This window comes from Hippocampus zosterae, chromosome 3 (assembly GCF_025434085.1).
Source record: "Hippocampus zosterae strain Florida chromosome 3, ASM2543408v3, whole genome shotgun sequence".
Classification (NCBI taxonomy): Eukaryota; Metazoa; Chordata; class Actinopteri; order Syngnathiformes; family Syngnathidae; genus Hippocampus; species Hippocampus zosterae.
This window is the reverse complement of record NC_067453.1, coordinates 29,154,216-29,167,518: the sequence shown is the minus strand read 5'-3', so window position 1 is coordinate 29,167,518 and position 13,303 is coordinate 29,154,216. Positions and strand designations below refer to the sequence as shown.

General features: G+C 42.7%; 1 protein-coding gene and 1 long non-coding RNA gene across 2 annotated transcripts in view; one reads left to right on the top strand and one right to left on the bottom strand.

Moving 5' to 3' along the window:
- The window catches only part of LOC127598394 (uncharacterized), a 164,867-nt gene that overhangs the window by 33,651 nt on the left and 117,913 nt on the right, over positions 1 to 13,303 (top strand). The gene's annotated exons all lie outside the window — the stretch shown is intronic.
- LOC127598329 (transcriptional enhancer factor TEF-1-like) overlaps positions 1 to 13,303 on the bottom strand; it is a 40,806-nt gene that overhangs the window by 19,586 nt on the left and 7,917 nt on the right. Inside the window, exon 2 of the mRNA XM_052062134.1 lies at positions 2,748 to 3,139. Within this exon, the coding sequence (XP_051918094.1) occupies positions 2,748 to 2,952 (205 nt within the window). The 5' untranslated portion in view covers positions 2,953 to 3,139. The remainder of the gene's footprint in view (positions 1 to 2,747; positions 3,140 to 13,303) is intronic.

The window sequence follows — 13,303 nt, the reverse complement described above, 5'->3', positions numbered from 1 at the left end:
AGCTCATTCTAACTTTACTGGCACATGAAACCACCATTAATGACAGTGAGGTGTCGGGAAAATGGTTTTAGGAGTCCTCAGATAGTCTGCGTTCTGTTTTCGCTTAAGTAGTACAGGCGTACAACATTTTTTTTTTCTTGCATAATACTCCACGTTTTTGCCAGCTTTAGGTAGTTTAACAATCATCAAATCTGCAATCTGGACACATACTGTTGGCTTAGATCAAGATTTAAGGAGACATATTTGCGAATTTGTCTTTAGTTTGCTTCAGCGATTTAAAACAGCCCACCGGTGTCTTGATAAAGTGTGTGGCACTCATTCATCAATATAGCGCAAGGACTACAAACTTTCACCGTGTGACCGAATATTTCTGTGCGTTTTGTTCATTTCTTTGCAGAACGGCTTGCTCATAGATTTTCTTGGATGTTTAATTTCGCACTTGAGACACAATGATTTGTATAAAAGTTGGTTTTCTATAAGTATGCCGTCTTTAATGGTGTCGCTTGAGCTTTTTAAAGGTGTTTTAAAAAAATATTTTGACTATTTGGAGTTTGAAAATGCTGACCAAATGGGTCTTTTTACAAATGAAAGTGTCACAGCGTAAATGCTGGAAAAGGCAGTCCATGAAACAAAGTTTTGATGTACATATAACATAGCATATATTGTCATGTTTCTTTGGCTCCAGATTGCATATGATAGCATTTTTTTCCAAATGTTTTGGAACTTATGAACAGCGATCAGTGTGATTTGTTCTTATACTAAGTTATTGTGTGGTAATCATACCGATTAGTCTGATTTTTTTGGGCCAACTGTTGCTTATTCCTTCTGAAGATTTCACATGCGGTTCTGTGCATTGGCTTAAAAAAAAAGGGCAACGTCAAACTCTAATCGTAACCAAACTTAGCAATTGAGAAGGGCTTTTGCTGTCAGTGTGCATGCATGCGTATCGAGCGACAACTGTGAAAAGTGTGAGCAAACGTTGACACATGCAACAGACGCAAGGCAGCAACAACATTTATTTGGATTTACCTGATAAATGTGAGCAAACCATCCTATTCACAATGCACACCAGCTGTTCACAAACTGTGCCTGTTGCTGAGCAGGTGGTGTGCGGCGGCTTTATCACAGCATTTCACTGAAGCAGCTGACCACTGCTGCTCGGAACACAGATGAGGAGGGATTGGGAAAGGACCAAAGAAAGACTACGGGGTCCAAAAAGCAAAACAAGAAGATAAAAGCCTCAATAAGACTAAGAGGTCCCACACGATAATCTTCAAAATGGACTAAGAAGAGAGTAAGTCTGCAGAACAAATGGATTTGGGCCAAATGGATTTTGGTCATGTAGCACTACCAAGCAAGACCCCCCCCCCCCTCCCTCACACACACACACACACAAGACTCCAGCAGCATCAGGAGTTAAAGAAAAAGAAGTACTTCAATTTAAAGATCTTCTTTTTCTACTCATAGAAGCCCCGATCTGACACGGTATTATAAAGAATTCACTAGAGAGCACTCTGCAAGCAGAGAGAAGGGCGAGAGGGAGGCACAGCTGGTGGCAGCCAGAGGACCATCTGCTCATTATTATATTAGTTCAAACATGCACCCACTCACAAGTACAAACACACATTCTGGTTTCCCTGTGTCGTGGGGACCCGTTGGGCTCTTCGGCTCTCCCTTGTGGACAACGGCTGTAACAGTGTAGGCTTGGGGGTCACGTTTCAGCACTACATGGCCAGCTTGGGGTGCATCCTTGTCGGATGTGCTCATCACAAAGCTTCGCCCTCTATTTACGGGTAACCCTGCCCGCTGCGAGAAACACATCTTGGGAAGCCTGCCCACATGCGAATCCTTTGACCACTCCTTGTGGACTTCATGGAACAGTCTTTACATTGTCTTGGTAGTGCGCGATTGAACTTTCAAGAGTTTCCTGAATTTGGCGTGCCCGATTTTCTGGCTAGATTTGGAATGATGAAGCTTCCTGGCTCGCAGTAATATTCGTAGGTGAATTTCAAAGCTCAGCCATCTCTGTGCGCTTCTGTGGAACTATGATGTCTTCCATAATTTTGGTTTTTAACAGAAGTCCGGCTCTGTTTTATCCATTAATTTTCTGTCGATTAGGATTGCGGATGTAGGAGGAAACCGGAGGACCTTGAGAAAAGCCATGCAATACAATACAATACAATACAGTGATCCCTCACTCTAATGCGGTTCACCTTCCGCGGCTTTGCTGTTTCACTGATTTTTTGTGTGCATTTTTTTCATGTTTTTACACTTTTAGGGTTGAACAGATTGTTTTCATTTCATCAGTAGCATAATAACAGTGTGATAATAGCAGAGCCAATCAGGCGTCCTAGTTTTAGGCCTTTATTTGTGAACATGGCCTAATTGATTCATGCAGGTAACATGTTTGCATTTTGCTGATTCATTGCAAAATGCATCGCTTGGCGGAAACGAGTTGTTCAATTGTGCCACACAGTGGAACAGGTTGAGAGGGGCTAACATCCACGTGGCATCCAAAAAGCCTCCACGTGTATTATTTGAAGAGCCGTTATATGTCTGGATAGGTGCTGCTGTTTTAGTTAGCCACATAGAAAGCAACATTTAATATCCATGTGTGAACAATACTTCAGCATCAATGTATCTGGCGGGTCATTGGGGCATTTTTGTTCCAGACTATTATTAAATGAAAACGGTACAATTTATGAGTGAGTATTCCTCCTGAAGTGATTTAGTTCATTAGCACTTACCATACATCTTTCCTTCATCCGACAGTATAATTTTCCTTCTTCCGCATGGCGGGTAAATGGCAAGGGCTTCTTGGAAGCTTTGCTCAATGTCAGGGCTCCACACCCCTTCAGGGTCCCCGTCCATTGTCTTGTCTCCTCCAGAGTCACTCAATCTGTCGATGTCGTCCCCGGGACTCTCACTGCCACTCCAACTGCTGCGTTCCATCCTGGCAGCTAATGTTTGACAAGCCGAAGCGTGGTCAGCGCACAAGGCGGCTAACTACTACTACTACTTTGTTTTGGAAGGGTCGCCCCCAAATTGTTTACCATCCAAAATATCCCCCCAAAATTGGTTGGGAAAGCATAGAAAAAGAGAACAGTCGGTCAAAATCCCAGGGCCGCTGGCAGGAAGCCTATGAAAACAAGACAGAGGAAAGAAATGTTGGTGTGATGTTCGCAGAGAAAATTAACGGGATCAAATCACTCAAAATTATTATTTAGTCGTCAAGATCCTCCTACACATTATTATTCTAGAGGAGTCCACTGGTGACCGTGCTTTATTACCCCGACCCGCATCTAGTTTGCCTCAAAGAAGCTCTGCCAGTTATCGTTACAAAATAAAGTTCAACTTTGAAGAAGGATGTTGTTTCTGAGCTATAAATACAACAATAATGGCATTGATTCAATTGGGCGGGAAAGTGGGAAATTTAAACCATGAGTCAATTTTCACCCAACGGCAATCCTGGACTGTTGTTTGAAGTTCATTCTGCCTGATATGAATAAGACTCATAGCAGACATCTAAAAAAAAAAAAAAAAAGAACCAAACCATCAGAATAAACACATAAGATAAGATAAGAAAACCTTTATTAGTCTCACAATGGAGAAATTCCCAATTCACAGCAGCAAAGTTATGAAAGTAAGAAGTAGAACAACAAAATATAGGAGCTGCTGGAAAGGCAGCCACTCTCGCGGCGCCATTTTGAAGTCAAAATAACAAAAAAAACACAAGACAACACATAGGACACAGACAGTCGTTCAATCTTCACCAATTTTCTGCATACACTTTGTTGTCTGAAGCAGTTCTAGATGAAAGAGGAGAGGATCAAAGTGTCCTTTCGCCAGTGGATCAGAGACGTCATGCTGAAAATGTGCACACGTCTGCTACAAGCTAAGTTTTGAAAGCAAACACAAAGCTGTAGCATCCATTGACGAAAAGAGATTAGTTCACTTTTCCTGTCCCACGTAATCCGCTTCAAACTCCAAGCCGCGACTCCCAGCTCCAAATCCGCATCGGCACTCCGCGCCAACGCTCCTTTATCAATGGCCACGATTCATAAACAGTCCTGGTCAACCGCATACACAACACTGTCCTAGATACCTGATGACCTGAAATTGGATTAACACCAAAATGTTGAATCGAGTCTAGTTTACAATTTCTACTTCTAATGGATGAACTTACCGTATGGCTCACAAGAGTCCATAAAAAATATCATTTGCGAGAGCATATGCGCACTGCTGGAGGCATATTATTGCATCTTTTCATGATCAACATCAACAACAACAACAAAAAGGTTCATGTTTTCCTACGATACATTAAGTGGAGCAGCAAACACTGCCCACCGCAACTAGCGGATAAGGAGAAGAAGAAAAAAAAAAAACAACGGTTGCCAGCTGCCTACGATTCTCTTAGAACCCCTACGGTAAACAGCAGGGTTGGCACGGTACACACACACACACATAGACAGACCCACGCCAACACACACACACACACACCATTACACAATTGCTGTGCCAGCTCCTTGGGCAAACATGTCATTTTGTCAGGGCTCAACTGTTCACACTCCGCATGCTCTGTCCCTTGCCAAAGTATGAACAAACAGTTTGAATTGTCTGTGTGGTGGTGGTGGTGGTGGGGGGGGGGCTCTGGGAAGGGGGGCAGGGCTCACAAATTAACACATCCAACAGGAGCAATACACTTCAGCAGCGCAATAGGAACAAACAAGGTCGCAAGGGGACATCAGACGATTTGGACTCGCCAGAACATGCAAGAAACGAGATGTTCTGTTTTCATGAAGAGCGTTTGTCCTTTGGTGTCCCTTCCGTCCTCATTCTCTTCACTTCCATTTATGTTTCCTCTCCAAATTCCTGCCCTTTTACTTCCACCCCCTCTCTCTCCTCTCCTGCCCGAACATCCCTTAGTTTTCCATTCAAGCAACAATCTATTCATTTAGGAGGCAGGATGTCTTTTCCGCTGCTCTGAAAATGTGAGTGACAGTGTGCATATACAGCTGCTTGTCTGCAAGCGATCGTACACCCCCGGTCGTCCACACATGCGAGAAATCCAGACTTTGGCCAACATTGATTTCAATGTCTTGGAATACTGATGAGCAAGGATGAAGAGCTGATATTGCAATTTGACATTAATGAAGAGAAAGTCCATCCATCCATTTTCTAATCTGTTTATCCTAAGAAGGGTCGCGGGCGTGTTGGAGCCCATCCCAGCTGTCGTTACGAAATAGGCGTGGTACAGCTTTAACTGGTTTCCAGCCAATCACAGAAGACACATAGACCGACAACCATTCATGCTCACACTCACACCTAAGGACAATTTAGAGTGCTCCATTAACCTGCCATGCATGTTTTTGGAATGTAGAGGTAAACTGGAATAACCGGAGAAAACCCACGCAGGCACTGGGAGAACATGCTAACTCGGCAAAGGAGGGCTGGAACCAGCATCGAACCCTGCACCTCTGCACGGTGAGGCCGACGTCCCAACCAGTCGGACACCGTGCCGCCCCTGGAGGGAATGTCTGAATCAAAAACGAGACATCCCTTCTACGTCTTTGTTTTGCTTATATGACCCACAAAGCGGCTCCTCATTAACCTACAAAAACAGTGGATTTGACATTCATTGTTTGCTTCCTGCCCTGATTCAAATCAGAATACTCCGAAAAAGAAACCGTTAAGTAAAATCAACCAATCAATAAATACCGCATTGGCCTGAATATAAGACGGCCCTGATTATAAGACTACCCCTCTTTTTCAAGACTCCTTTGAAAAAAGACTTTTTGAACACCAAATAAATTTTTATACAGAAAATAATTACAGTACATCTGAAACAAATAATTATAGCAATATATTTGAGAGAAAAAGCATCTCGAAGTTTACACCATAACTTCTCCTCAGCTGCTGGTGAACCTGGCCAATCTTCGACCCACTTTTCTCCAGATTGCCGCTACGTTTCTCAGTTTTCTGTTATCTCTTCTATTATTTTCTTCTATTTTCTTTCTTACCGCTATTTTTTATTTTACTTCTTTGTGCTACCGCTATTTTTATTTTTTATTCTTCGTAACGAGGGTTTGCTTGGGCCTGGGGAGTCAAGTTCAGCATTCGCTTCAGTGATATCTGGCGCCATCTAGGGTCGTGAATGGGTATAATGTCTGGACCCCGAATATAAGACGACCCCCACTTTTTCACCCTTATTTCAATGCAAAAAACACACCGTCTTATATTCGGGCCAATACAGTAAGTGCCACTCTGTGACAGAAGGTAAACACACAGATGGACATAAAATCGATATTTTCATCCTTTCACTCGTCATTTTCTACCACTTTTATTTCAGGATCACATTAAGACAGCCCCGGCTGACTTTGGGCACATTTTGAGTAAACCATGGACTGATTTATTTTTTGTGTTTGTTTGTTGTATTTTTCTCATCTTACGGTATGTCAGGTGCATCACCTGCTCATATACATAACACCAAGTACCGTATTTTTCGGATTATACGTCACTCCCGATTATAAGTCGCACCAGCCAAAAAAAGTATAATTAAGAAGGAATAAACATACATAAGTCGCACTAGAGCAGTGGTCACCAACATGGTGCCCGCGGGCACCAGGTAGCCCGTGAAGACCACTTGAGTAGCCCGCCAGTGCCTGGACATTGTGATTTGCTAGTAGAAATTATGATTTAAAAATGCAAACATTGGCAGTACTGTGAGACATTTCGAAACACGATCAAAGTCTGACAATTTAAATCATCAAGTATTAAAAATAACACATCCTCATATTATTGAAGGTATTTTGGACAAATATGTTATTTCAGACGTGTATCAATTTGGTAGCCCTTCGCACAATCGGTACACATGAAGTTGCTCTCACCCTCAAAAATGTAGGTGACACCTGCACTAGAGTATAAGTCGCATTTTGGGGGGAAATTTATTTGATGAAATCCAACACCAAAAACATACATGTCATCTTGAAAGGCAACTTAAAATAAAATAGAGAACAACAGGCTGAATAAGTGTACGGTATGCTAACGTTACATGACTGATAATGTCAGTAACGAAGTAACATATTAAGAGTTATTCAGATAACTCTAGGATAAAAAACATGCTAACAAGTTTATCAAACTATCCGTTTCACTCCAAATCACTAAATCCAATGAAATCTTCATCCTCTGTGTCACTTTTAAATAACTCCCCCAACTCGGGAGTTAGACGATGATTTATCAACACAGGCCAAGAGCGCCCTCTTGTGGTTTAATGTGAAAATAACGTGATATGACATCATCACGTGTTAATAATTTCACACTATAAGTCGCTCCAGAGTATAAGTCGCACCCCCGGCCAAACTATGTTAAAAAACTGCGACTTATAGTCTGGAAAATACGGTACATTTTTGTCAGTAATTTCCATCAAACGCCTTTTGTAATGCAAGCACGCAAAATTTTCAATGCGACACCAACTGTTAGCTTCCATTAACGCTCAGCTTGACGATGGAGCAAATGACCATTGGAGAGCTTTGAATGATTTGGGGCGTTTTTGAATTTATCTGTTATCGCTCATGATGAGGGAGTTATGGAAGGGGCCAAAAGGAGTTTTCATGAGCTACTCGCATGAGAGGGCCCCAGGAACAGATGGACGCTGGAGAGAAACATTAGTCACACAACAATCAACTCTGACTACTGGCCCTTCATATCCTGAGTTACCCCATCTTCTCCGTGTGTGTTTGTGCGTGTGCATGCGTGTGTTGTCAAGCAGGCTTGGGACACTCCAGCCAGGACAGACGGCTTCACGGTGTCAGTGCCAAACCCTCGGCAGCACACACGCAGGGCATCCAGCCACAATCCTGCAGCTGCCTTGGACCCTCACGTTCTCCCTTGGTGTTCCATTCTTTTCCTGTGAAGCCTACTAGTTTGTCGCAGCACCGCTACCCAGGCCAAATACATGCATGGGTTGATGTGCATGTAAAGCCCATGGCTAAAAGCCTCCATCGCTCCACGTTGTTTTAATCGTGTAAAATCCGGCTCTTGTTTGCACACCGAGAGGGTATAAATAAACATGTTGCACCTGGATTCTTGTTGGGACTTCAATCTTATCACAAGCTCTACCTTTCCCTGCACTAATTCGTCGATTGGATCACTCGGCAGCATCTATTTTAAATGCTTCCAGCATGGACACGCATGTGTGTGTGTGTGTGTGATTATATGATTATATATTAGATTATATGATATATGATATTTTGTCATATTTTGCCTTCAGATCAAGGACCCCACTCAGTTTTACAGCAACTGAATATTTCAGTAGGTCAGCAGATTCGGGTGAGCTTTCATTTGAATAGCCACTTGAACGGCCTCCCTAAAATTGTTCACGTACTGCTCATGTTTTTCAAACAGTTGGAAATTATTCAAGATTACCGCTGCTGATGTACTTTATGTCCCTGAATTTGACAAGGTCTGACACACATCAGAACAATTTCTCATTTCTCTGTGCTGTAAGATGTGACAGCAAAAATAAAAAATTGAAGAAAAAAAAGCCAACTAGAACAGTTTACGTTTATTTAGGATTAATAAGAGGCAGTTTAAACGTATGACAGCTACGTGATGGCTCCCATTTAATATGAGTTTGAACGTGATTAATGCTGAACAGTCACATCCTTGGTTATAAGAGCGCGTGTACAATTAAACCACATTAGGGCTGGGCGAGACCGTTTAAAGCTGTGGTATCAAACATATGGCCCGCGGGCCGGAAGCGGCCCCAAGAATGTTTGATTAGGCCCGTTTGTCTCAGGAAATCTAAGGTGCTTCATGAAATGTTTTGCAAAAGATATGTTCATTAAATTTCAACATTTTCCGAATGTTCTTATGCTTCTTTAGACCAAAAACAAAGGAAAGACATATTATTTTGATTATTTATAGCCGAGTATGGTATCATTTTAATGGTCCGGCCCACTTGCCATCGACCGAGGCCGTATGTGAAATGAGTTTGACACCCCTGGTTTTAAGAATGAAAGGCAAATAGCAGAATCTTAAAATACACTCTCAAATATACGGGGAGTTAGTGAAAGGAGGCCAGATATGGAGTTATCTACTCCATATCTGTTTACTTTAACGAGCTGCCCAAGATTAAAAGAAAAAGCCAACTTGAACAACAGCACCTATTGGTCCAACTTAGAATCACTGTCCAATTTCAAACCCAAATTGAGACACAAGAGCACCAAAGTCAACAGGATGAGATGTACAAGGGCCACTGGGACCGAACACCATGGGTGTAACTTCATTTCCGTGCCAGCGCAAGTCTAGTCTGCCGTGTTTGGGGCTGCGTTGCGCCTCTGGGGGTTGCGGCGCACAGGGTTGCAATTCCAAAAAGGATTGTTGTCATTAAATGAGGACAAGGAGTTATTCACTGGAGATGACACAGAAGTCATGGTAACCGCAAAGCTATTATGATATGTAGTCGCAAAACACCAGAATAAGGAATGACGTGGCCCCAGTAAAATTCCACTTTTCAGAGAGTAACCGATTGAGCAGCAAGTCGCTAAATCAAAAGCATTTTTTTATTTTTCAGTTTTCTGTTCTCATGCTTTGCATATGCACCCGATGCGATTGCCGGACGGAGGTTCAGACCTCGTTCATCGACAGGTGATCAAAAAGGTGCATGCTCAATTTTGCAAGGAATCTTGGTTTTTGTAGTACAGGAAGTTATTTTATCAGTGGCAATTAGCGAAGATGCTCCTCACTGTAGCTAGAAATAAACCACCGGTGGCCGTCTTACGTTGCCACTCGCTAAGCGAGCCAAATTTGGGAGCCGTCATTTTCAGTCGATACACCAAAAACGATACAGTCTGTATGTAGACGCTGTGCAAAAAAAAGCAGCGCGCATGTGCTCACGCGCACTGGAAGCATTAAATTAAGTACCAGATTTAAGGATGTCACTGTGAATTTGCGCACTTCGCATATTGCAGCTTAGTCAGGTCGGCCTCAATTCGAAGCCAAGTCACCCGCCACAGCGGTCGTCCGCAGGAGGGCCGCCGGTGAAATTGTCACCGCCGTGTTAGACAGTCATTTAAATATTTCCTTTCACTTTCAAACAGCCATTGCTGCATCCAAAGTGCTGTACATGGAGCGATTTAACATGCACAATAAACAGTAAGACGAAATGGTAATAAAGGCGGTAGAAAGCACCAAGCAGTAAAATCAAGAACAAATCTAAGTCATGAAACAGAGGGTTATTGTTTCCGTTTTTAAATCGATTCTGGACAAAAAATCTAGATGTTACCAAGCTCTAGAGAACAGAGACACCAAAAAGAAACAAGACCTGAAAAACAGAGATACACCTGTTGAGTGCGCTATTACACGCACCGAATAGCATGTTAGTGAATGTTTTCTTTGTAGCCAACTTTATTTTCCAAAGAAATGTCAAATTATTGGAAAAAGTGATAGTTCAGCTTGAGTCCGTTAAATATTTCCTTCCACAGAAGCGATGTAAAAAAAAAAAAAGGAAAAAAACGTGGACATAGGATTGCAGCCCTAGAGCACTCTGCTAAATAAGCTAAATAAACACAAAGAAGTTTCAGTCAGTTATATCGCCGACATATTAATGATTATCCTTGCTCAGATGTCAATATTCAAGTCCATCCATGACATCAGGTGTCGAAACACAAGCAGAAAACAAAACCCAAGATTTTTGAAGCAACGCACCTAATTTTCCATGTTCGCCTTGGGACTGGCTTTGGCAGTGTATCTTTACAAATTCGCCGACAGATAAATGGACAGAAATTACCCCAAATCTTATATATATATAAAAAAAAAGTCTCCGCAGAGCATTAGAAGCCCTAGACCACTTTCTTTGCTCATTTAAATGTAATGGTGGGGCTTTCCAATACTTTTCCATATCATTCATTCATTCATTCATCTTCCGAACTGCTTGATCCTCACTCGGGTCGCGGGGGGTGCTGGAGGCAGTAGGCGGGGGGACACCCTGAATCAGTTACCAGCCAATCGCAGGGCACACAGAGACGAACAACCATCCACACCCACACTCACACCTTGGGACAATTTAGAGCATCCAATCAGCCTGCCATGCATGTTTTTGGAATGTGGGAGGAAACCGGAGCACCCGGAGAAAACCCACGCAAGCCCGGGGAGAACATGCAAACTCCACACAGGGAGGCCGGAGCTGGAATCGAACCCGGTACCTCTGCACTGTGAAGCCGACGTGCTAACCACTGGACTACCGGGCCGCCCTTTTCCATATCATGCGGATCTATAAGGTTCCTGTGTAAACACAATAGTTGAATTCATTCTGTATAACTGATGTGATGTTTTTTTTTTTTAGAAGCAAGTGGCATTTGTGGAAAAACATAATTATAATATAAATATACAGTAAATATATATAAATACGACCTGCATGGCTTTTTATTGCGGTGAGAAAACTTTGATTCAGAGGAAACCCATGAAACACCACGTCTTCATTAGCACTGAGCGCGCACAAACACACACACAGACACACACACATGGTAATTGGTCTCAGGCTGCACACGAAGGCACCGATTGACTTCTTCCATGGGAAATGTGAGGAGAAGGTTTCACTCTTTTGTCTGGTCAACGCACATTCTTGCTGAGTCAGAGGAAGCCATTATCTCGCCTTTTTCTTGTGGATAGTGTGGGGACGGATGTCTCTCTCTCTCTGTCACACACACACACACACACGGAACCACACAAAACAATATCTGTCACGGTGTCACCAGAGGAAAGAGGCCAGGAGAGGTGGAGCAACACCATTTAATAAGTGTGAATTTAGGAGCAATACCGAGAATGACACTGGTGTGTGAGAGCGCGTACGTATAGGAACATTTCATAACACGACAGCAACCCGAACATCCACCACAATTAGATCCTCTTCCATCGAATATTTGCATTCCCCCAACCACACACACACACACACACACAGGCTGATAGAAATCCAGAAAACATGCTACAGTGTCTAAGTGTACATGGAGTCGCTTTTTAGACAATCCGAAAGCTTTTATCAAATCTGCTCATTTCCTGTTCTGCTCTCCGGAAGCCGTGTAAAACGCAACCGGATTTGAGGGTTAGCAGACGAGCTTTATTGACATGACCGACACGATCATCAATGCCAATCAAACGTGTTTTCAAAAAGAGCTGAAACTTAAGACCGACACAAGGTTTTGTGGCTGGGATGTTTTCTCCCTTCTCATCCATAGCTGAGGTCAAGTCAAGTCAAGAGTATTTCTCGAGCACTTTCAAACAGCCATCGCTGCATACAAAGTGCTGTACATGGAGCGATTTAACATACACAATAAACAGTAAGACGAAACGGTAATAAAGGCGGTAGAAAGCACCAAGCAGTAACATCAAGAACAAATCTAAGTCATGAAACAGAGGGACGTTGTTTCCGTTTTTAAATCAACTCTGGACAAAAAATCGAGATGTTACCAAGCTCTGGAGAACAGAGACACCAAAAAGAAACAAGACCTGAAAAACAGAGATACACCTGTTGAGTGCGCTATTACACACACCGAATAGCATGTTAGTGAATGTTTTCTTTGTAGCCAACTTTATTTTACAAAGAAATGTCAAATTATTGGAAGAAGTGATAGTTCAGCTTGAGATACGTTCAGGTGTTTAGTTTCCCAGAAGCATAAGAACAACCTCCACGCCTCAACCCGAGACATGACCTTTGACACTGATAGATAGTCAGCCACAGACAGGCAAGGGATTCCTTTTTTTTTTTTTTTATAACGAATCTTTGAGAACAACAATTCAACTCTGGCTCTGTTTGCCATTCGCTTGAGAACAGCCTTACAAATGTGTCTCAGAGATTTGAATTCAAGCAGTCAGTACACTTCTCTCTTCACATCACCGATTCCACACGTCCACTTTTTCAGACTTTTCTGTGAAGTCACATGCACGGGGGGGTGGGGGGGGGGTGCTAGTCAATTTTGGGCCATCGATGTTTTCCTTAGAAATGTTGAAGAGGAATTACTCTCTTTTCGGCTCGTTTAGCTGTGCAGATATTTGCTGAAGACTTGGTCTGGCTTATTTTATTTTATTTTTTTATGCAACGGAGATGCTCCTTGGCTCGTGCTTATGGTCGCGTTCAGAGACTAACAATTTGTGGGCGCATTAGCTCATTCCATCGATTTGTCATCGCTAGTTCACACTTCAAATAAATTGCAACTAGTTGCTGGAGAAATGATGGCCCCGTTTCCTGATTGCTGTCAATGTGCCCTTCAGCAAGACACCCAACCAGCCAGGCTCAGCTCAGAAGTGC